This window comes from Boleophthalmus pectinirostris, unplaced genomic scaffold (genome assembly GCF_026225935.1).
Source record: "Boleophthalmus pectinirostris isolate CB_2022bp ecotype Guang Dong unplaced genomic scaffold, ASM2622593v1 HiC_scaffold_3, whole genome shotgun sequence".
Taxonomy (NCBI): domain Eukaryota; kingdom Metazoa; phylum Chordata; class Actinopteri; order Gobiiformes; family Gobiidae; genus Boleophthalmus; species Boleophthalmus pectinirostris.
Window position 1 is genome coordinate 25,156,830 of NW_026571299.1, and position 24,375 is coordinate 25,181,204.

The following is a 24,375-nucleotide window of genomic DNA, read 5'->3' on the forward strand; positions in this document are numbered from 1 at the left end:
ATGAATAGGTTTAACTTGATATTTCTGTTATTTGCTTAGATTTGTGCTTGTTTGTTTGTATGTTATGTATAGTAGCAGTAGCTATTGTAGTAGGCTAGTAAATTAGTAGTACTGGTAGTAGCTTAAGGTGACCAGAAGTCCCTATTTACTTGGGACAGACCCAGTTTTGAGCCCTGTGTCCCCTGTCCCATCAGATTTATACAAAACCAGTGATTTGTCCCAGTTTTATACAAGGAATGTCCCAGGTGTCTCTATTTTTGACCAATCTGATACCAACAGCCAACAGTAAAGAGTTAGTGTTTAGGTAAAAGAAAATTTAAAAAGCTGCTTGAAAATGACCAAAAACACAAAGAAAATATGATTATACTGACTCACATTAGTGTAGAGTAAATAACAATTTTCCTTATTTATGCACTCTTACAATTTTATTATTACCAACCAAACCAAGGATGTATGGAAGATAATTTGTTTACTCAGATTTAGAATTTTAAATGCTGCTGAATTTCTCACTTAGATTTTTTTTTACTCTGAAAAACCGTTGTGTTTTGAATGTTTTCTCAATGTCAGCTGATGTAATTATATGTGTACATTTTCAAAGTGTTTAAAATTCAATTAAAGATAAAATAAATAAATATTCAGCAGAAATATTTCCAAACCCTTAGATTCAACAGATAAAATTCAAACTGTAAAAAAATAATATGAGGGCTTGAAAATATCTGTGCTCGAAAATATCTGTGCTGAATATTTAAAAGGCGATTTTTTTTTTTTTTTTTTTTTTTTTTAAACATATTGACATATGTTTTCAGAGTAAAAAAAAAATCAAGCGGTATTTAAAATTAAAAATCTAATGGATTTTTTATTGATTAATTATCTTCCATAGAATGTTCCAGTTTTTTATTTTGAAAATCTGGTCACTAGCTAGCAGTAGCAGCAGCAGTAGTAGTAGTAGTAGTAGTAGTAGTAGTAGTAGTTGTTGTTGTAGTAGCAGTAGTAGTAGTCATCGTAGTAACAGCTCAGTAGTAATAGTAGTAGTATTTATTTCCTTATTTGGCCTTTATGTAAATCCTTGCACTTTTACGCACGTGTTGCAGGAGGAGCTCTGGCCGGATTTCACTGCACTTGCCCGGGAGCAGGTGACCAAACAAATCCTCCATCCACCATCCACACCGGCTCCCCTGTCCCCGCATACCTCCACTCTCCTCCGGGACTCTCACCATGTCTTCTCCCGGCGCCGCCTCCTCCAACCCGCTCACATCTTTGGCGCCGAAACGAAAGACGAAAAAGAAACACTTCGTCCAACAAAAAGTGGAAGTTTTCCGAGCTAGCGATCCCGTTTTGAGTGTACTAATGTGGGGTGTCAATCATTCGGTAGGTACGTGAGAAATACTGAAACTTAACCACTATTTTTGTCATATTATTAACTTGAACTCACTTTTTTTAATCGTTGTTTTACGCAGATGACCGATTTGTGCCATGTCCCTTCACCTGTGATGCTGCTTCCAGACGATTTCAAAGCGAATACGAAGATAAAAGTCACCAACCACTTTTTCAACAAGTAATTTCCGTCTTATTATTATTTCATTCTCCACGCCAGTCTGCTTCTTTACTTTGAGAAAATGTTGCTTATCTACAAAAATACAGCGACCTTTTGTGCGCAGTGAATGGCGCTTTACTCATTACCAAGTCAAGCTATTACAGGGACAATAGCAAAGGAGATAAAGAAATCATAATTGAACTTGCCTGGCCTGTGGGAATTAGTATTGCCAGTGAATATGCGGGGGATTGCGGTTTGTAGCTAAATCCTGAGCGATTCATTAAGTAGAGACGAATTAAAAGTGCATTGTGTAACTTTTCTCGTGTGGAGGGTCCATCAAATGCTTTTCTCCATGGAGATGTTATTGCTTTGTCTGGAATTTTTCACAGTATGGCATTATAAACCTTTCTATCTTTGTGGACTTCAAACCAGACCAGTACTGTAATTGACGAAATGTAAGGTAGAGCTTTTTTAATGTCATACTGTGGAACATTCCGAGCAATAAGTTACACAGTGCACTTTTAACTACATTTTCTTATAGCACAGTTTTAATGTTAAAGGTTCCATATTACTCAAAACTAACTCTTGAAAGATTTAAGCCGTGTTAGAATGTTGTTACCTCCTCAGAAACAGACCTGGATCTGCATTTCCAAAGCTCAAAATTCTCTGTTCCACCTTGTGATGTCATGAAGTTGTAGTTTTCAAGTTAACAGCTACCCTTTACCTTTTGTTCAGTGTTAAAATTGACTCTCACAGAATCAATTTGACCATTTTCTCAGGGTTTATATGAGTCCAATCTGTTCTAGAGTTAATTAAACATTTTTGGAAATGTTAATTAAGTAACACTGGACCAACGTTCCTGTTTAACCCCGAAATCAAGAATTATATTAACATTTTGAGAGTAAACGGATAACACTTTGTAGGGTTATCCTGATTTAGCTAAACAACACGCAGAGGTGTTTTATTTTTCCACTTAATTTTAGTTAATTTAAGATGAAATTATAGTTCCATAGTGCACCTTTAAATGTCCAGTATATAGCGGTGCCTGGGTTCCTTCAGTAATCCTATAATCCAGTGAGGAATCCAGGCCGGCTAAAGTCCCATCTGAAAAGAACAATAAGTTATGTTTTTCAAGTGTGACAAGTGGAGCTACCGTAGAAGTGTTAAACAAAACTCCACTTGTAATCAAACGCTCATAAATGTAACATTTAAATGTAGTAATTAAAGGGCTGATATGACGCAATCTTCTGATCTGTTACCACAAACACACCTGGAATTGTGTTTTGTTCCATTCACACATGTTTAACACACAAACCATGCATATATACAGTAGGATGAGTTGTTCTGTCAAACAGAAAACACTCTGTTCCACCTTGTGATGTCATGTGGTAATACAGGAAGTGTATCATAAAAGGTCTCGGTATACGCACATCACTGCTGCAAGGCCACTGCAGTGAACATACCTGCACACTGGTCCGTGTACCATTCGTTCTTTTGAATTTTATTTAAGAATGATAAACAGTAAAATTGGAAAACAGTTTGTTATTAAATTTTTCCATTTTATTGTCATAAACAAACAGATTTTGACCTCTATTTCCAATATTTATTTCAAATAACACAAATCAAAAAAACAGTCATCGTGCCTATTTCAATATTGATATTTTATCATCTCTGATTTATGCCCTGGAAGTTCTACTGCTAGAAGGATTTACCTGAAAATTTGTTGCAATTTTGTGGACAAACATGTTGTCTTCTTTTATAGCGCTGTGATTACTTTTGCGTCTTAGAAAGTCATTGCTGAACTCCGTGACAAGAAACAGGAAGCAGCGAGGCGATAAACTTTGTTCTGTTGACTCCATAGAACTATGATAAAAATAGTTTTTATTAAAGATCTATAGCTGATACTGAATTCAAACACAGCACGCTAAGCAGCAGAACTTCTGGGGCAAATAAACCAAAGAGAATAAAATATCAAACTTAAAATAGGCACTATGATGGTGTTATTTGAAATTAACTTTAAATTAAATATTGGAAATAGAGGTTGAAATCTGTTTTTTTGTTTGACACTAAAGCGGAATAATGAAATAACATTTTATTGTTTTTCGTTCTTAATTGAAATTCAAAAGAACAAATGGTGCACAGACCCACACTTACTCCCAAACTGCTTTTAATGAATGACAACGTGGATCTTCATCAAGTCATAGTTCTCTGTGTGCCACTCCCATATAAATGTCCACACATCACAATATATAACACAATATACACCGTACATCATATAACATGAGCCATTACCCAAGTCCTTCAATCTTATGTCATCAATGGGCAATTCAATTACCTGAAAATTAAATATAACATTATAAGAAGTGTTTAATTTCATATTTTTGATTCAGGCCACTTTTAGGAATAAATATAAGAACTTTCTGTTTGTAGGAGCAGCCTGTTAATATCCTCTCCTCTTCTTGGGAGCTTCCCCTGCTCTATCCCAAAATATTTAAAGGAAGACATGTGGCACTGCGCTTCTTTAAAATGAGTAGCTACAGGTTTTCTTAGGTCTCCATTTTTAATACAGGAAGTTCTCACTAGAAATGGTTTATTACGGATAATTTCAGACCTGGAATTGCCAATCTCTACTGAACAAAAGGTAAAAGGAGCTGTTCACTTGAAAACCACTGCTTCTGAGATCTGGTGATGTTACAGACTAATAATAAAAGGTTTATCAAACATGCATGAGTGAAGAAACACAATTCCGAATCTGTTTTTGAGGAGGTAACACCATTATAACATGGCTTAAAGCTCACAAGAGTAAATTTTGCGTATGTATTTTAGGTAGGGCTGCAAGATGAGTCAGTGCTGAATGGAAATCACAATTTGAATGGACGCAATCAGCTGACATTTTTGAAGTACCATAATAATAATTTCCTCAACAAACCACAATATCTTCTTATTCTGCATACAAAATTAAACTAAAACTGTAGTTTAGATCTGTACAAACATTCTGAAAAACATCTGAAAGCTGAATAAATGCAAGATGGATAAGTGTCATACGCCAGTGCCATTTTGTTCAACATTCCAGGCAAAGCAGTAACATTTCTGTGGATACAAGCAGGTGGTAAATCCCACAGAAAAGGTGCGTAATGTTAACCAGGCTGGCGCCACCTAGTGCCTCCATTAAATTTCAATTTCTTTCCAGCACCTAGGTCAGGAATCAGAATACAGTCATCAGAAGAGTCATCAGTGAAGTGCTGATCCAACCCGAGTTGCGATAGCAGACTGCATACACTATACTCCTTTGAACTTCCTTTGTCAAATACAAACTTAGCATTTTTTATTGCATCTTTAATTTGCAAGTTCACCTCATAGAAATGACTGACCGTTGACAGACATGTTCACTCTCTGCTTTATTTTCTGTTGTGCCGGCAGTTACTTGAACACCACTGAGCGTTCCGGTGGATTACATACGTCACAAACAAACAGAAGTGATTGGTTAAATAAAAAAAGTTCCCGCCTACCGTCGAGCGAACGAATCCTAATGCTGTGAGGTCAGACAGTTTCCACGAAGTTGATGAATCAGGCTAGCACAGTGCATCTTTAATTGCTAAACATGTCCTCTTTTTAATTTATACACTAACATGTTTCAAATCTTACATTCTGATTCCTGTTATTGTTATTGTCAATCTTTTCCTCAGAGAAAACCTCCCAGGACAGTTCAAGTTTAAAGAATACTGCCCCCAGGTGTTCAGGAATCTGCGCGAGCACTTTGGCATCGAGGACCAGGATTTCCAGGTACAAAAACACAATAAAAAACAACACTATAGTCTGGAGCTGCGCAATACATCGCAAAAATTACAGTATCGCTCTAAGGCAATAATTGTTATTGCAAGAAAATGCAGTATACATTATATATCGCAACAACACACACTTCTCCATTTTACAGAAGTGCACTGTTTTTGGAAATAAAAAATGAGATGATTTATATTTATGAATATACAGTATCAGGTCTAAACCAGGAAACCAGGACTATATCAAGTCTTTTTACAGAAGTGTTTTGGAAAGTAAAATGGACATGATTTTTCTTATTTAGTCCCACGTTACACTTGGGTAATGAAGATGAACTGGTTTCAAGATGAACTGACAGAGCAACAGAGGGTGGGCATAATAAACTCAAGATTCAGCTTACACCTTTCCGGTCTGTGCATGTCCCTTTTTGGACCAATCTGATCTAAACCAGGTTTAAACCAGAACTATATCAGGTCTAAACCAGGAAACCAGGACTATATCAGGTCTTTTTACAGAAGTGTACTGTTTTTGGAAAGCAAAATGGACATGATTTTCTTTATTAAGTCTTACGTTAGGATCGGGTTAGGGTTGTCAAAAGTAAAAAAGTATAAAGTATATAATGTTGAATATACCTGTGATCGAAATCAATCAATCAATGAAATTATGAAAAATCTGATAGCATTTGATAATAAAATGAAACAGAAAACACACACCAAAGTTCTTGTAGTAGTTCTTGTAAAATCTTCAGCTCAAAACGGTAATTGAGCAGCAAAAAGAAAGTTTGCAATGAGTGAGAAGCTTGTGGCACCATGAAACTTTCCTGAAGTCACTGGATGGATGGACAAAGCCTGGACTTCACTGACACCGAAACCATCCTTTCGGTATTCAGAAAGGCCCAAATAATTCTAAGTGGAACTGATGCTGAGTCTGACGACAGCTACACAGAACACTTTTCAATGGATTTAGTGATTTGGAGTGAGATGGAGAGTTTGGTAAACTTGTTCTGTTCTGTTGTTTATGTTATAGTTATCTGAAGAACTGTTCATATGTGACGTTAACAGTCTGTTGTTCTCTCTTCTTTTGTTATTACTAGAACTTGACTTTCAACATGAAATGTCAGTTCCTGGTCTCTGATTTTATAAAATAGATTTCCCCCCAAAAGTGCAACTTATAGTCCGGTGCGAATTGCATGATTCCAAACATCTTCCTGGTTTGTGATGTCAACATGAATAGATTTTGCCACCACCGGGTATGGAGTGAATGAATAATGCACCAATAACGCAAAAGAAATAACACACTGAAGTTTGTAAATAGTTAAACTTTGAGCGTGAGGAAAAGCATTGTATAAGCATTATTATGCAAAAAAAAGTACAAATGAGCTCTAAATTATATTGTTCCATGTATTGCGCATTGAAAAAGAAGTCAGTTTAGTAATTATGACAGGCCTCCTCTGCCCCCTTTTATAATAAGACATAACATAACTAAATGTATTTGCTAGTAATCCCAAACTGCTCCTCTAAACAATAAACTTCATTTTAATGTGGGAGTATCTTGTGATGGTTGATTTGGCCCAGTTTACTACGTACGTCCCTCGTCCCTGTTTTGTTATAGGCTGCAGTTAATCGTCCTGGCTGTGATCCAAATGTTGTAAAAGTCTTTTCTCCCATCACAAAAGCAGCATCTCTCTCTTCTAGTGTTGTGATGATACGGAAATTTCAAACAGGATTTTGATATTACTGTATTTTTTTGGATAAGTTGCTCCGGAGTATAAGTTGCACCAGCCAAAAAATGCGTAATTAAGAAGAAAAAACATATATAAGTCGCATGTTAACGTCACATATGAACAGTTCTTTAGATAACTATAACATAAACAACAGAACAGAACAAGTTTACCAAACTCTCCATCTCACTCCAAATCACTAAATCCATTCAATTCTTCATCCTGTCGCTGTCGTTAGACTCAGCATCAGTTCCAGTTAGAATTATTCGGGGCCTTTCTGAATCCCGACAGGATGGTTTCTGTTGTCTTTATGTTTGTTTAAATGTTAAATTGTTCAGTGGTGCAGAAGTAATGGTGTGATCGACTGACATGATACAGACAGGACAGAGGCTCTTTCTCTTTCTTGTGCAGTCAACATGTGCAGTAGAGTGCGAAGTGACAGTGGTACAGGAGTACACGAGCCTAGAGCCTCTCGTGGCTTCAGTGTAAAGATTTTAACATATAAGTCGCACCGGAGTTTAAGTCACAGGAAACACCCAAACCCTGAAAAAAACTGTGACTTGTAGTCCGAAAAATACGGTACTCAACACCGATTCTGATACAACAATGAAAATTTAAAACACTCTTTAGACTATAGAATGTGATTTTCAACAATAACACATAGTACTTTCTTTTCTATTCCCATGTGTGTAATCCCTCAGTGGTCCAGTAGGTTCATAATGGTCCATGGATGTACACTAGTCTATGTGCTCTTATACTTGTTCTCATACAGTTCAACATCATTCTAAATCAGGGGTCACCAACCTGTAGCTCTGGAGCTACCAGTAGCTCTCCACGACCTTACAAGTAGCTCGCCAAAAGACTTATGAATTATATTACCATTGTAAATGTATTATTTTGAAGTTTATGCACTAATAAATGGGTAATGGTTTAGTGTTTTATAGGCATCTAACTGTACAATATTTAAGGTTTACCCTCTTATATCCACTCAATTTCTTGTGATTGCTAAACTGATCAGGGTCTGTGTACCATTTGTTCTTTTGAATTTCAATTAAGAACAAAAAACAATAAAATGGGAAAACAGTTTGTTGTTTCATTGTTACATTTTAGTGTCAAACAAAAAAAACAACTGATTTTGACCTCTATTTCCAATATTTAACTTAAAGTTTATTTCAAATAACACAAATCAAGAAACAGTCATCATGCCTATTTCAGTTTTGATATTTTACTCTCTCTGGACTTACCTGAAAAATCAAAAAATCTCAGAAAGTAATTGTTGAACTACATGATGAGAAACAGGAAGCAGCGCTAAACTTTCCTTTGTTCAGTTGACATTGAATTCACACACACTTAGCAGCAAAACTTCAAATAAACCAAATCTGTTTTTAGTTTTTTTTACACTAAAACATAATATGAAATAACAAACTCTTTTCACATTTTATTGTTTTTCATTCTAAATTGAAATTCAAAAGAACAAATGGTACACGGACCGAGTTGCTCTCCGGCATTTTCATTTTGTAAAGAGCTCACTGGACACAAAAGGTTGGAGATCCCTGTTCTTAAACTATTCAGGAAAAGTTTATTTCTGTCCTGCGAATGAGACTTTTTTAGTATAGTATATGCTCAAATGAGTATCTAGTTTCAATACTAGTTTTATCAATTAGTATCAGATTTTTTTGATACTTTTGACAGCCCTTCTCTCTTCCTAAATTAAAGTTTTCATGTTGTAATTCTGCTGTTGTCCACCAGGTGTCTCTAGCCCGCAGCGCTCCTCACAAAGTGGAGGAGGGTCAGGGTGGAGGTTTGCTGCTCACCTCGTTTGACCGCACGCTGGTGGTCAAAGAAATCTCCAGTGAAGAGGTGGAGGAGGTGCACAATATTCTGTCCGAGTACCACCAGGTAAAACTCCTATAGGGACTCGAAATTTTAATGGACACAATTAGGAATTTTGAAAACCTGCAATTTATTAAGTACCATAATTTCCTCCACAGACAACATCTCCTGTCTTATTCTGCGTAAAAACTGCTTCGATCTGTGCAAACATGTTCTGAGATGTGATCCTTGTATTGTATAGTTTTTGTCAAAGATGTGTTTACATGTGATGTTTGAACAGAAGCCGATTATTAAAATATAAATTGCAAATCTAAGTGTAATCACATAAACATTGTAAGACTGCATTTATAACTCAAAATAATATGACTCAAATAGAAGTAGAAGTAGTGGTCAATTTCAATAAATTATGAATGTATCTCTTCTCTCTCTTTCCTCTTCTCTCTCTCTCTCTCTCTCTCTTCTCTCTCTCTCTCTCTCTTCATCTTCTCTCTCTTCCTCCTCTCTCACCCTTCCTTTTCTCTTTCTCTTCTCTCTCTTCACTTTCTCTCTCTCTCTTTTCTCTTTCTCTCTCTCTCTTCTCTCTTCTCTCTTCTCTCTCTCTTCTCTTCTCTCTCTCTTCTCTCTCTCTCTCTCTCTCTCTCTCTCTCTCTCTCTCTCTTCTCTTCTCTCTCTTCTCTTCCTCTTCTCTCTCCTCCTCTTCTCTCTGTCTTACTCTTTTCTCTCTTTCCTCTTTTCTCTCCCTTCTTCTTTTCTCTTGCTTTCTCTTCTCTCTTTCCTCTTCTTGCTCTCTTCACCTTCTCTCTCTTCCTCCTCTCTCACCCTTCCTTTTCTCTTTCTTTTCCTCTTCTCTCACTTTCTCTCTTCCTCTTTTCTCTTGCTTCTTCTCTCTCTTCTCTTCTCTCTCTCCCTTCCTTTTCTCCTTCTCTTCCTCTTCTCTCTCTTCCTCCTCTCCTTTCCTTTTCTCTTCCTCTTCTCTCTGTCTTACTCTTTTCTCTCTTTCCTCTTCTCTCTGTCTTCCACCTCTCTCTCTCTTCCTCTTCTCTTTCTTTCTCTTCTCTCTGTTTCTCCCTCGCTTTTATCTTCTTTTTCTGTATATCTCTCTTCTTTGGTCACTGTGTTTCTCACTCCCTCTCTATCTTTTTCTTTCAACTCTATGCTTTTTTCCAACTGTTTCTTTCTCTCTCTTTCCCTCTTTGTCTCATCACTCTCCCGTCTTCTATCTTCTCTCTTTCTCCCGCTCCTTCTCACACTCTCTCTGTTTCTCTCTCTCTCCTCCCACTTCCTTTTGTATGTAAGATTAGATTTATAATTCAAAATAATATTGCTCAAATAGAAGTAGAAGTAGTGGTCAATTTCAATAAATTATGAAAGTATCTGGGGAAACTACAACTCAATAGTAACTGTCTGATTCTCATTTTTAATTTAATGTTATTGGAATTGGAAGGGCATCATATTCAATAATGCGCAAAATTACATAATTTTTTTATATTATACACCGTAAATATTCAATCTTACATGAAGGAACGGTGCAAAAACTACAAAATGTTCAAATCATTTACAGTATTGAGCTTTATTTAACCAGGATAGTCTTTTTAATCTTCCTTTTCAGGGGAGTCCTATAGTTCATGTTGTTAGTGGCAGGAGAAACCAGAGGAAACCTACACAGGCACAGGGAGAGCATGCAAACTCTACACAGAAAGGCACCGCCCAGCCCCAGAATCCTAGACTGATTCATCAGCCGGGTTCACTTTGTAGAAACCGTCCGACCTCACAGCATTAGGAATTCCTTCGCTCGACAGTAGGCGGGTACTTTTTTTATTTAACCAATTGCTGCTATTTAGTCGTGATGTATGTAATGCGCCGCTAACGGGGCTAACTTGTGTATTAAGCTTTTCCCAAATCCCACAGGAAGAACAGCAATAACGTCTTTTCCCTTGATAAAATTCACCAAACATTCTCTTTGTTTCGACTTTAAATCCTCGATCTCGGGAATCGTTGCCAACACAGAATGTATGGCTCTTCACTGATTGGCTGGTGCCTGAACTTGCACTTCCGGTGTTCTTGCAAACCGTCTAGTGTATTCTGAGTCCTGACCTAGTTGCTGGAGAGAAATGAAATTGAGCGGCACTAGGTGGCGCCAACCTGGCTACCAGAACCCAGCCCAGTTTCCCATTTCATATTGTAAAATAGTCAACAGAAAGCTTTTGTCACTTGTAGATTTACTCACGGAGGGAAGGTAACCACAACTTTAACTGTAAAAACATTTTATTCATGTATGAGTAAAAGTAAGAGTAGCGTTTGCATAGTCATTACTCAGCTCAATACTTGGTGGTCTTAAGATGTGTTATGTTCTAATCTAGTGACACTTTAATCATGGCTTTAGCCACAAATTAAAGGAACGGTACCTTAAAACTTGTTCAAAATAGAACTTTAAAATGTTTAAACAGTTTGCAGTGGTCCAAAGTTATGCCTCACTTACAGTATATTAACTTTATTTTGAGCATCCAAATTATTCACCACGATGAGTTTATAAGCACTTTTCACAACTTTAAATCAGCATGTAAGCCGCGCACTTCCTGATGCTCAGACAATAAAACGATTTATAATTAGATGCCAACATTACACAATGGACTTGTACAATATATCAGTGCAAATAGATGGAAAACAATCAGGGAGAGGACTTTGAGTCCTCAGTCTATGAGTTATGATTTGGGTTTCTTTAGATCTTCATGTTAAATGTCATTCAGACGATGTTCTAATTCAAATTCTGTTTTATCCTTTGATTAAAGGAGCAGAACGCTCTTTACATAAGACTGGCATCATAAACATGTCCCATCTCCCACACAGCTGCTTCATCCACTCTTTAAGAGTCTGCGACCTACATACTCCTCCTCCTCCAAACACTCTCCTCTCCTCTTTCTCTGTCTCTCTCTGTTTCTCCCTCTCTTTTTATCAGATTTTTCTCTATTTGCCCTCTCCTTTGGTCACTATCTTTCTCACTCTCTCTCTTTCCTCTTCTCTCTCTCTTCCTCTTCTCCCCTCCTCTTCGCTCTCTCTCTTCCTCTTCTTTCTCTCTTCCTCTTCTCTCTGTCTTCCTCTTTTCTTCTCCTCTTTTTCCTCTTCTCTTTCCTCCTCGCTTTTTCCTCTCCTCTCCCTTCCTCCTCTTCCTCTCCTCTCTGTCTTCCTCTTTTCTCTCTATTCCTACTATCTCTCTCTTCCTCTTCTCTCTTTTCCTCCTCACTCTCTAACTCTTCTCTCTCTTCCTCCTCTTTCTCTTCCTCTTCTCTCTCTTCCTCCTCTCTCTTTCTCTTCTCTCTCTTTCTCTTAACTCCTTCTCTCTCTCTTCCTCTCCTCTCTCTCTTCCTCTCCTCTCTCTCTTCTTCTTCTCTCTCTCTTCCTCTCGTCTCTTCCCTGTCTGTCTCTCCTGTCTCTCTCTCGTGTGACTCACCGAGGCTGTGGCCATGGAGACAGTTGTAGTTTGATAAACAGTGACTCACAGGAGGAGATCAAACTCGACAAAAGCACCAGATAAAAGACGTGTTCATTTATCACTTACACCCTCGTTTTTCCACACACTTTTCTGTACTATGAGAAAAAAATCAACATTGTACATCTGAAACCTGAAAAAGTCCTCAAAATGGCGTCCATGAATAACAGTCCCACAGTCACAAGATGCATGTTTGAAATCACCGGTTAAGGTTAAAGAAGCATTTTGTAAATAAATCCCTTTCAGAACAATAAAAGGTGACACGGTGATGTAAAGGTGTGATGTGTTCGCAGTCAATAGCTCATAGAAGTGAAATATGTCCTCTTTAATGCAATGAAATATTTCAGGCACACATTTCAAGCAGTTGGCAGACGCCCCATTACAAAAGTTATATACTGTGGCTTATAAAGTACTGGTCCATTTATAAAGTAGTGGTCCATTTCACTAAATTATGAAGGTATCTGGAGAAACTACTTCTCAAGTAAGAGTAACTGTCTGGACGTAACATCTGATTTTGAATTTAAAGTTATTGGAATTGGAAGGGCGTAATATTTAATAATGCACAGAATTGCGTTATATGATACACCATAAATATTCAATCTTACATGAAGGAGCGGCAAGAAACTCAAATGTTCAAATCATTTCAGATTGTCCACATAAAGCTTTTATCACTTGTGGACTTAGTAGCCAAAATTTTTACTCAAGTACTGTTACTTTGTAAAAAATATATTACCATATTTTGCGCACTATAGGGTACTTTGGATTATAAGGTGCGCTGCCATTGAATGGTCTATTTTTGAACTTTTTTCACATATAAACCACACCGGATTATAAGGCACATTAAACAAAACACAACAGTTAGATAAGTCAGTCAAATTTTATTTAACGTGTTCACAATAACTCTCAACTATATTCAATTGTAACGCATAAAAAAAAAAAATACTGTCTGAGACGCTAAATTGTTAGAGTACTGACAATAACTCATAATTGTTCAAACAGTTGGGTGATTCCTGCGTCCAGCACGCCCACATCCCTCTCATCATTATCCGAGTCAGTGCGGTTACTGTTCCCTGGCAGTTCAGTGATGATTCTGGTCTTGGTGAGAGCTCGGACCACAGTTGATACTGATCCTTAGCCCAGGCGTCCACGATCCGTTGGCAGATCGTGGCATAAGTCGCTCGGCGCTGTCTCCCTGTCTTGGTGAATGTGTGTTCTCCTTCTCTCATCCACTGCTCCCACACAGCTCACACTTTCACTTTATAATTGTCTTGAGTTTAAAGTGGGCGTTGTGTGTCTCTTGACAGGTGCATTTTGATATTAAAAGGAATCAGAGTATGTATTACTGCTGACTACGGGAGCCGTAATGCTGCAAGTGGTGCGGCTTTGTAATTTACTAAAGTCGTAGTAAGACACCTCAATAAATTCATATATAGGGCGCTCTGGATTATAAGGGGCACAGTTGTATTTTGATTAAATTAAAGGCTTTTAAGTGCGCCCTATAGTGCAGAAAATACGGTATTCAAGTAGCAGTTAAAAGTAAAAATGGTGTTTGTCATTATTTATTATTAACTCAGTACTTGGTGGTGGCAAGCTATGTTATGGTCTAATCTACACATGAGAAGTACCTACACTACCGGTCAAAAGTTTTAGAACACCCTCATTTTTCCAGTTATTTATTGCAATTCAAGTCATGCAAGTCCAGTGAAGAGCTTGAAATGATACAAAAGTAAAAACTGAACAGACAAAAGTTAAAAAAATATAAAAGATACAAAACACAAGTCCAAGCTCTGCCAAAACTATTTCAGGAAAATAGAACAAGATGGTAAAGCTTGAAAACCTGGAGTGTCCAGCACAGTGTCCAGACTTAAACCCCCTCGATCTGGTTTGGGATGAACTGGACAGAAGAGTGAAGCAACCTACAAGTGCCACACATTTATGGAAACTTCTGCAACAGACTTGGGAAGAAATTTCTGAACAATATTTGATTTCTATTGTAAAAAGAACAATCCACAAGTGTGTTCAGCTCAGTGTTGCATGAATCAGAGGTTTAGAACATGTTTTGGTCAACAGTAAAAAACTATAAAAAGTGTGGTGTTCTAAAACTTTTGACCAGTAGTGTATATCAGTATACATAGCTCCAAAGCTCAGAATCCTCTGTTCAAAGTTCAAAATTAGCTTTAATGTCAATGTCTTCAAATGTACAAAACATACAAACGAATCAAAATTACGTTTTTGTCTATTCCATGTTTAGACAATGACTGGGAGACTGACTGCACAGAACGCCATTCAAATCATGTGTCTCAGTCAAAGGTCTCAGTCCAGTTTCACAGGAGGACTGGTCAGGGAGGGTCAGCAGATGTGTGTCAGGGCAGTTTGAGGACAGGAAGAGCCGTAAGTGTCTCTCCTCTGTGTCCTGCAGCATCACAACAGCCTCCAGGGGGCACCACACAACAGGAAAGGTCTCATTCTTTCTTTGCTCTGGTGTTTCGGTTGGTGATTTCCCTCCAAGTGTTTCCTATGGAAGGTCTTCTGTCACATTTGCTGCCGCATATGGTGTAAAATGTTCCACTGTTCCGCCGAGTGATGTCTTTCAGTGGTAGTTTTCAAGTTAACAGCAACCTTTTACCTTTTCAGTAGAGATGAGCAATTCCAGAGCTGAAATTATTCAATTGATTCTAGTGAAGGTGTATGGAGTTTCAAGGTTCAAGTTTCAAGGTTCTTTATTTGTCATTCAAGCATGTGACAGACACACAGAACAGAATGAAATGTGATCCTCAAGGCCCAGTGATTAAGAGAGAAAAAAACGATGATAAATAAGCAATATTTAAAAGTACTTCAACTTCTACTTTTAGCAGTTCCAACAGACAAGTACATGTAGAAACATGTGGCAAGATGAGAGGAAGCCTAAGCAGGAAGTCAGTGTGCACTGTTCATTAAAAATAATAAATATAAAATAAATGTGCAGGGTTTGTGTGTTAAATGTGTGTGAATGAAACAAAACACAACTCCAGGTTTGTTTGTGATGAGGAAACTACATAAGAACATAGATCAGAAAACAGTGTAATATGAGCCCTTTAAATAAATGCTAGGTGTTGTGGTGTTCTTCTTCAGCATGTGGTCCTGTTCCATGGCTCCACGCTGCTGCCTCAGTTCCTCTCCATGTACCGAGTGTCCGTGGAGAACGAGGACACGTACCTGCTCGTCATGAGGAACATGTTCAGCCACAGACTCACCGTGCACCGCAAGTACGACCTTAAGGTACAACGCCAGACCGAGGAGGAATGTTCAGCAGTTACCACAATGCGAATGTAGCCTGGGTTGTCTGGGTTGAATACTCAAGGCAAAAATACTAAATTGATTTAAACAACACATTTTTAATACAGGCATCTGTGGTCCTGTTTAGTTGTTTGATTTTTAACAAAAAAGGTGGGAGTGAGTGAAAAAGCTTGTGACTAATGTTTAACAGCACAAATTGTCTCACCTGTTGTACATTACAAATTTCTCTGATCTGGCTAAGATTTTAAAACTTATATCAGGTTATTCATCTTGTTTTCAGATGTATTAACGACTTACGAGTTAGGAGACTGCTTAATTTTAGTCTAGAGGTAGTTTATTTTAAGGTAACTTGTCAAGTAAAATGATCAGTCCATGCAGCATGATCATTTCACTACTTTTAAGTCATTTTCTGATAGATTTAAGTATTTATATCTTAAGATTTTCACAGTGTAATACCAACTAAGTCCGTTCTGTTTGGTCAAATTGTGTTAAAACAAAGCTCAGATCAAGGTCGAACCTGAGCACCAGAGCTGCAGACAGAGCAGTGCCTCCAGTTAGCTTCACCAACCATGGATTGTTGACGACATCAGCTGCAAGATATCAAGTTTAGTATCATTGGTGTAGAATTTTAGGAATAAATGCATTTGCTTGATTTTGTTTCTGGCGACACTTAGTTTAAATAGACAGATTTATAAGGTCTGGAAACCGTCACTTTCTGAAATTGCTTTTATGTCCACAGGGCTCTTTGGTGTCTCGGGAGGCCAGCTTTAAAGAAAAGGTACGTTCCTCTATTTTTGGGTTCAGTATAATAATAATAATAATTGTACTAAAATGTTCATCATCATTCATAAGAAATTTAAAGCGAAACGCGACATGAAATCAACCTTTTTTCCTACTACATATATGGCGTTTAGTATTGTCCAGGTAAATTTGCAGCTTTCAAAGTTAAAAAAGCAGTAAATAAACAAAAGTGTGTGCTGCCTCTATTGGCCACTGCGATTTCAAGTATTACGTGACATTAGAAGGACTGCCCTGTTTGTAATCAGAAACCCTTGGCTGCAGAGGCAAAGATTAAAGTGTGGATACCTGTTAGACCAAGCGCACTGTTCCTCATACCTGCAGGGATGAGACAAGATCTCGCAAGACCAGATTTCCACAAGATTGTGCACACATGACAAAAATTTTCTTGTGAGATTTCTTTTCCATGTTTTTACATTTGGATTAAAAAAGAAAATGGAGTTAAGAATTGTTGAGTTACAGTTTTTGAGAAGCTGTAGCAGAGTCCTGCAAATAGTTGCTGCAATGGGCGGGTTTTAATGTTCGGGTGGGTATGCGGATGGTTAGTGGTTCCACATGGGCCTGTAAGGTGAATCAAATGTAAGGCGAATGGGAGAAAAATACTTGAGGGCGTCTGTTTGCCCTGGAAACAAGTGCCATTTTCTTTTCCCAGAACGATGGACCAGGCTGAGAGAGACTTTAGTGTTTTTATTACATAAACACATCAGCGGAGGTGATCGGCTCAGTGGCTGTGCTCCTGGTTTAGTCCTAGTTTAGACCTGGTTAAGTCCTGATTAAGGCCTGGTTTAGTCCTGGTTTAGTCCTGGTCTAGTCCTGGTCCAGTCCCGGTGTAGTCCTGGTGATTGGCTCTGCGCTTGCGGCATGTATATTCTGCTAATGACACGGCGTAGGTTCAGTCCTGGTTTAGTCCTGGACATTTGGGCTGTCAGACTAATGGACTGACCCTGATTTTTCACAGGCACGGGCGGGTAACAGGTGGAATGTTAACAGGTCGGGGCGAGTGCGGGTTTAACTTTGATATAATCACAGGTTATTGGGCGAGTGTGGTGCTGGACTGCGCAGGTGCGGGTGGGTGCAGGCGGGTGCGGGTCTCCAAAAAATGGACCCGTGCAGGACAGACACTGAGCTGTTGTCCCAAAAAGAGGTGCTACAATAACAGTAAAAATCTTACCATGGTAAATCAGGTCCCAATTTTGTCCATTTAACTATAATTTATGTTTTCTAAATAATTTCAAAATCTCGCCTCGTCTCGTGCTCGTAGATCCAATCTCATGTCTTGTCTCGTTTTGTGGAAAATGTATCTCGTCACACTCCTACTGCCCAGTTCAGCAGCTCTATTTGAAAAGTGTAAATTTATGGCACTGAGGAGGGAGAGGGAGATTTATGGATGTAGTGAAAAACGACATCAAGTTAAACGGCGCGGGAGCAGAGGATGCAGAGGAGGTGGAGAGATAGAAGCAGAAGTATAAATAAATGATATGAAATTAGACTGAAATAATAAGCGTTTTACTTCTGAGATGTAGCAGTTGGTATTATAAAAACATGTGAGCTTTGTGGTCGGCCTCACGCAGCTCTGACCCAGATTCAAAATGAAGGATTTCAAAACTGCTCCAGAAACATTTGATCTGCGAGTGTCTTCATGAAAAAACAGTATTTGAATAAAGCGCTTGTGTTATATAACGGCAAACAACATGATTAAAATAGTAAACGTATTAGAGATAATACGTTTTACCCGTACGCCATGTTTGTTTCCACAGAGATGTTTTTTCTTTGTCTAGAATGTTCCGCAGTACTGTCGTAATTAAATATAAGAAGAAATAAAAGTGTTTGTGTTTTGCAGGTGAAAGAGCTGCCCACTTTTAAAGACACAGACTTTAAGAATAACCTACAGAAAATCTACATGGATGAAGACGAGAAGGAGAAACTCATGGAGAAACTCAACAGGGACATCGAGGTGGGACTATGAAGTTCCATTTCAATTTCAATTAAGTTAAGGGATGGATTTTATTCAACTTATGTTATTTTTTAGGATTATTTTATACTTGTGGCGTTATTTTATACAGAGGCTATAGGTCTTTTTCTCTTTGTCTCTGGAATTTCCTAACCAGGCTGTCGCCACCTAGTGCCTCCACTCAATTTGATTTCTCTCCAGCTACTAGGCCAGGAATCAGAATACACTAGATGGTTTGCAAAAACCCCAGAAGTTGTAGACCACGCACCAGCCAATCAGCTGTGAGCTGTGAAGCCAAGATGTCAAACTCGTCGCGTCTGGGTCCCTTTTGTGGTACAGCACAACAGTAAACAAAGCATTGAGATGGATGTAGACGAAGACAGACATTCTGTGTTGGCAACGATTCCCGAGATCAAGAATTTAAAGCTGGAACAAAGAGAATGTTTTATATAGAATTTTATCAAGGGCAAAGACGTTATTGCCCTTCTTCCTATGGGATTTGGCACATTACATACGTCACGACCAAATAGCAGTGATTGGTTAAATAAAAAAAGTACCCGCCTACCATCGAGCGAACAAATTCAAATCCTGTGAGGTCAGGTGGTTTCCACGAAGTGAAACCGGCTGATGAATCAGGCTAGGAATTTCCCCCATCAAACATGCACAAAAACATGCACAACAGGCGAAATCTTCCAGCTAACACACTACAGGAGAATTTACCCAATTTAGGCTGTGATTTGCTTCTTTCCGAGTTCAGGGAGGCGTGTCCTGTCTTTGTGTCTTAGTGTGAGATTCTGAAGCTGCAGTGCTCCTCATGCGCTCCTGTGTGTCTGTGTGACTCTGAGCTACTTTGTCATAGAGTAACCACTGAACATCAGCAACCAACTTTGGCAATTCTACAGTAACAGCCAATAAAGCAGAGCATCAGGAGCAGACAGAGTGACGGACACAGAGGCGCAATATACAAACTCAGGAAATAGCAACTTTATTCCTCACCTCTCGTAAAGTGGTACATTTTATCTGCATCATCTTATCCACACTATATATAGAAATTGTCCTCTTCAAATAATGACATCCGGTCCACAAAACCGCACTGTGAATCCAGTTTAAAATGTTCTTTAAAAGTAAAAAGGTGAGAGTAGTTCCTCACGTGTGTCTGTTTACATCCACATAGTGCACGGTTCGAGGTGAAGCTGCAGATTAGTGACAGTGACTGTACTTCCTGTGGAAATTATCTCCAACCTTCTGTGCATTAAAATCATGTATCTAAAGTTTTGCACCACATTTCACAAATATTAGTAACACAATTTTGACTTGTGCTCTGATCTTTTAAGAGTCTCAGGGCGAGTGGTTTTACTGTAGACAGGAAACAGCTGACACGATCGTGCTCACAACTTTTTCATTCTGCTGCAGAGATTTTAAGTCTCATAAGATTCTCTTTGGGTCTGTAGTGTGCACTTTCAAAAATCATTTAAGATCGAAAAATCCTGTAGTGTGTGGCGTCGTTAAGGTAGTGCTGACCAAGACTAGGTAAAGATCTGGAGATGGTCCCACTGCTCCTGACAGGTTGTCACAGCGGCTTTGAAGTGTGGGTCAAATGCAGAGGACTAATTTCCCAGACAATAAAGTGTATCTTCACTTACTGTCCCTTAATTCCAAATCCAAACACAAAGCAAATAGCAATTATTCCTCAAATATATGGAAAAACGTTTTTGGTATTTTTTTATACTGAGAATGTGTCACAGTAAGGCATTTAACTTATCCATCTCATAGCAACAAGAAGATGACACCACCAGGTAAAGATACAGGTCAAATCTTTTTTTTTTTTTTTTTTTTTCAAGGTATTTGAGTAATAACTAAAACCTGTAATTGAATGAATGCAAGATAGATACGTTTAATGTCATACTGTGGAACATTCAGCCTTAAACAACAAGATGAAGGGTGGGTCAAATGCAAAGGACAAATTTCCCAGACAATAAAGTGTACCTTAACCTACTGTCCCTTAATTCAAAATCCAAACACAAACAAAGCCACTTTATGACCTAGTAAATAGCAATTATTCCTCAAATATATGAAAACGTTTTTTGTTTTTTTTTATACCTAGAATGTATCACAGCAAGGCATTTAACTTATCTATCTCCATGGCGACAAGAAGATGACACCACAATAAATGCTCAAATGGTTAGTCCATGAGTAATTAAGTATGAAATAACAATAGCAAATTAAGTGCAAGTGCTAATTAAGTGGTTACTAAGCGTGAATCATTATTAATTAAGCCTTTGTTCATACTTTATTAAGGCAAAATAAGGTGTAGTTATTATAAAGTGTTACCTTTTTTTTTTTTTTTTTGAGATTTTTTTTGAGCAATAGCTAAAACCTAAAAAACAAAATCCTAAAAACTGTGGAACATTCAGCCTTAAACAACAAGATGGATGAAGGATGAGTCAAATGCAAAGGACAAATTTCTCTAGGGGGCCAATAAAGTGTACCTTAAAGATACACTGTGTAACTTTTCTGGTGACACATTCTTGTTTCTATGGAGATGTCGCTGCTCTCCCTGGAATGTTCCACAGTATGACATTAAACAGCTTTACTTTACTTTACATTTATTCAATTACAGGTGGTTTTATAACTCAAAAATACGTAGAAAAACAGACATTCATTCTGACTGTGAGCGGGGTCGCCTCTCCACAGATGTGACCTGTAACTTGATCTGGTTTGGTCTCCATGAAGATTGAATACTGTGAAACATTCTAGACAAAGCAATAACATCTCCAGGGAGAAAAATATTTGATGGACCCTCCACCACAAAAGTTACACAATGCACCTTTAAACTTAACCTTATTTATTCAGATGAAAAGTGCAGCTTTAATAATGACTCTGACCTTTTTTGTTTTAGTTCTTGGTGCGTTTGAGGATCATGGACTACAGTCTGCTGCTGGGGATCCATGACGCTGAGCGAGCGGAGAGAGATGAAACGGAGGAGGAGGAGGAGAGTGAGGAAGAGGAAGAGGAGGAAGAGAGCGCTCCGGTCCAGTACTCCAGCTCTCCGGAGGGAATCGCAGGATACATGAACTCATTCAAACCTCTGGGGCCCGGAGAGTTTGACCCTTATGTGGACGTGTACGCCATTCAGAGCGCTGTGGGTAAGACTGTGGCTTCTGTGTGACGCCATTTCTGAACTTTTACTGGGCGCACTGAGATACTGGTGAGGAATGAAGACACATAATCAATTTTAAGTGCTTTAAATGAAGAAAAAACTATCTTCAACATGAACAGCAGGTAGAAAATCTGTGTGCTCCCATCAGAGTCCTGCATGGGTCCATTTTTGGAGACCTGCACCTGCCCGCACCTATGCAGCACAGCACCACACCCGCCTGTTAACCCGTGATTTTATCAGTTAAACCCGCTTTGGCCCGGACCCGTTAACATTCCTCCCATTACCCGCTCGTGCCCGTGATAAACCACACACAAATTAAAAGCATTCTAACTGAAGCATCCATCAGAATATGAATTGAAAAGTTACAACTTCAAAAATTACAATCACGAAATGAAATGAAACAGTTACGCTTTCTTCAGTACGAATATGAATTCACAGATGTGACTCGACTGTCATCACTTCACAGGCTTTATTTACTGAGCAGAAGAAACACTAATCGAGCTGCCGGACTTATGCGCCGCACACATCACGGACTGAATAAACCGGGACTAAACCAGAACTGAACCAGTGTTTCCCAAACTTTTTCTGGGGACTCATATTTTAAAAGTTACAAACCTTTGCGACCAATCAATAGACATTATTCATAAATCAGAAAATAAAGTTGGATTTGACCATTACTGAACATTAATGATGATATTTGATTGTTGACTAAGTGATCATGTCTCTGAACAATTAGTATTACTCAAGTTTGAAACAATGAAAAACAGTCGAAGCAGCAATAAAAGGATCCATAATTCGCCTGTTTGGACATTAAATGTAGAACATTTATTTTTATTTTCAACATTCAATTGAACCAGCAATATTTGAACAAATAAATCAATAAAATAATTACAAAAAAGATTAGAAATTTTACAAAACGTGTTAACATTTGAACATTTCTAATGAGATAGGTGGGCCTGTCTGTGTTTTTGTAGTGTTTCACTTCGGGTGCAGGAGGAGACGCAGCAGCAGCAGTATTCAGTCTGTTTCTGTGCTTTGTCTTCATTTTTGTGAGCACAGAAAATCCCAATTCACACATATATGTAGTAGTGAAAGGAATAAGCAGAGAAATACTGGCTCTACTGAGGACAGGATAGTCTGACGAAACACTTGTCCAAAAATACGAGAATATATTTGCTGACTCACTAGTTCTCTTGTTTGACAGAACTGTATATCACAGACCTACATGCAGATCATGACAAGGCGACCCCAAAAAAATCTCTTGTGACCCACCTGAGGGACGCGACCCAGTGTTTGGGAAACAATGATGTATTAGACCTCCACTAGAAAAGTTACCTTCTATACTTTTCAGGTGGAAGCAGAGAATCAGTTCTGTCAAAGGTTCCACAAAAAGCATTTGTTTATCACTAAATGCAGACTAATAGCACATAAATGCCGCCTACACCATAGTTTTTACTTTTAGTTTTAAAGTCTGTCCTTCCTGTGCGTGCTGTGTCCAGATGCTCCTCAGAGGGAGGTGTACTTCATGGGTCTGATCGATGTTCTGACTCAGTACGACACAAAGAAGAAGGCCGCTCACGCCGCCAAGGCCGTCAAACACGGGGTAAGACGAGCTCATCCCACACAGGGAGATGTGCAGAATATATCAGCTTTAGACTGGTCGGAAAGGAAAGACGTGTTCAAGTGGTCCTACTCTGTTACATATACTCATTTTACAAGTCACTTTCTGACAACACATTTTTACTCCTATTTGAGTAATATAATGAGCAAAGGTTTTAGTGACTCTTCCCACTGTATGTCGACTAGTCACAAAAGCTTTATATTGACAATCTTCAATGATTTAAACAAGCAAATGGTAAGGTCTTAGAAGAAGTTTAACATAACTCTCTGTCAGTTTTAGTCTGGTCTGGCAAGGAAACCATGCAGAGGTGCTCGTTACTTACAAGTCTCTTTTTTATCTACATAACCACTGTACTCTTACATAACTATTTTACGCTGAATAGGTTTAATGTGATGTATTGTAAATGAAATAATCGTGTGTGTTTGTGTGGACAGGCAGCAGCTGAGATCTCCACTGTGAATCCAGAGCAGTACGCCAAACGATTCAAAGACTTCATCACAACCATCTTTGCCTGAGGATCAAACTACAGACCTCCATCACCAGTGCCTGAAGCCAAAAGTGACATTTTAATCAACAAATGACTGCAAGATTGAAGTGAATGTGACACTTACTTTTAAGTTACAGGAATCAGACTGCAGAGCTGAAGTTTAGGTGAATATCTTGCCCATACATTGTATTCAAACCAACAAAAATTGTATCTTTTCTCTAAATTACAGTTTAAAATGTATTTTTTAGAAAGTGTGCAACTTAAATGAATTATAACTGTTTTATTGTTTTACATAATGAGAGTACTACTTCTAACCCAGTAACCTTGTGTGATGGTGTGATAAGGCCTGGACCAACAGTGGGCCAGAGATTGGACCAATCATAGAGCAGCATAGTGGTTTGGGTGAAGCTAAAGGTGAAGTGCCCAAATAAACAAACAAACAATAGCAGTGCTGACAGACGTACTTCAGTCTGTTTTAGCAGAAACTCTAACTCAAACATCGTGAAAAATGTGCAGACGGAAGCTCTCTGCATTTGTGAACCCGTGCTTTTCTCTCACCTGGATTCAACCAGTTTGATTTTTTTTGGCCTATTCTACTGATGTGACACTTGGACCAATCAGATTCAGAATGAGCCAGAACCCATGGGCAATACTCTATAAAATGATTATCTCTATGACGCCTTAATTTATGATATTATTTATTTATTGCCAAATCATATTTAAGTGCATCT

At 38.3% G+C, this 24,375-nt stretch overlaps 1 protein-coding gene across 2 annotated transcripts; it reads left to right on the forward strand.

Annotated features, from left to right (window-relative positions):
- Positions 1-1,052: 1,052 nt before the first annotated feature.
- Positions 1,053-24,375, forward strand: LOC110171316 (phosphatidylinositol 5-phosphate 4-kinase type-2 gamma-like). Of its 2 annotated transcripts, none has more exons than XM_020937016.2 (10): positions 1,053-1,368; positions 1,458-1,555; positions 5,221-5,317; positions 8,781-8,930; positions 15,463-15,609; positions 16,367-16,405; positions 18,266-18,379; positions 21,276-21,522; positions 23,036-23,139; positions 23,592-24,375. In XM_020937016.2, exons 1-10 carry the CDS (start codon positions 1,216-1,218, stop codon positions 23,670-23,672), a joined length of 1,230 nt encoding a protein of 409 aa, XP_020792675.1. In that variant the 5' UTR covers positions 1,053-1,215; the 3' UTR covers positions 23,673-24,375. The 2 variants fall into 2 exon arrangements, with proteins under 2 accessions (XP_020792675.1, XP_055016549.1); XM_055160574.1 differs by having other exon boundaries at positions 1,250-1,372.

Bases quoted from the DNA above. Each gene is read 5' to 3' on its own strand.
- LOC110171316 (XM_020937016.2), top strand. From the start codon at position 1,216: ATGTCTTCTCCCGGCGCCGCCTCCTCCAACCCGCTCACATCTTTGGCG. The intron at 8,931-15,462 runs GTAAAACTCCTA...GTTCTTCTTCAG, and splicing joins TTCTGTCCGAGTACCACCAG to CATGTGGTCCTGTTCCATGG. The intron at 15,610-16,366 runs GTACAACGCCAG...TTATGTCCACAG, and splicing joins ACCGCAAGTACGACCTTAAG to GGCTCTTTGGTGTCTCGGGA.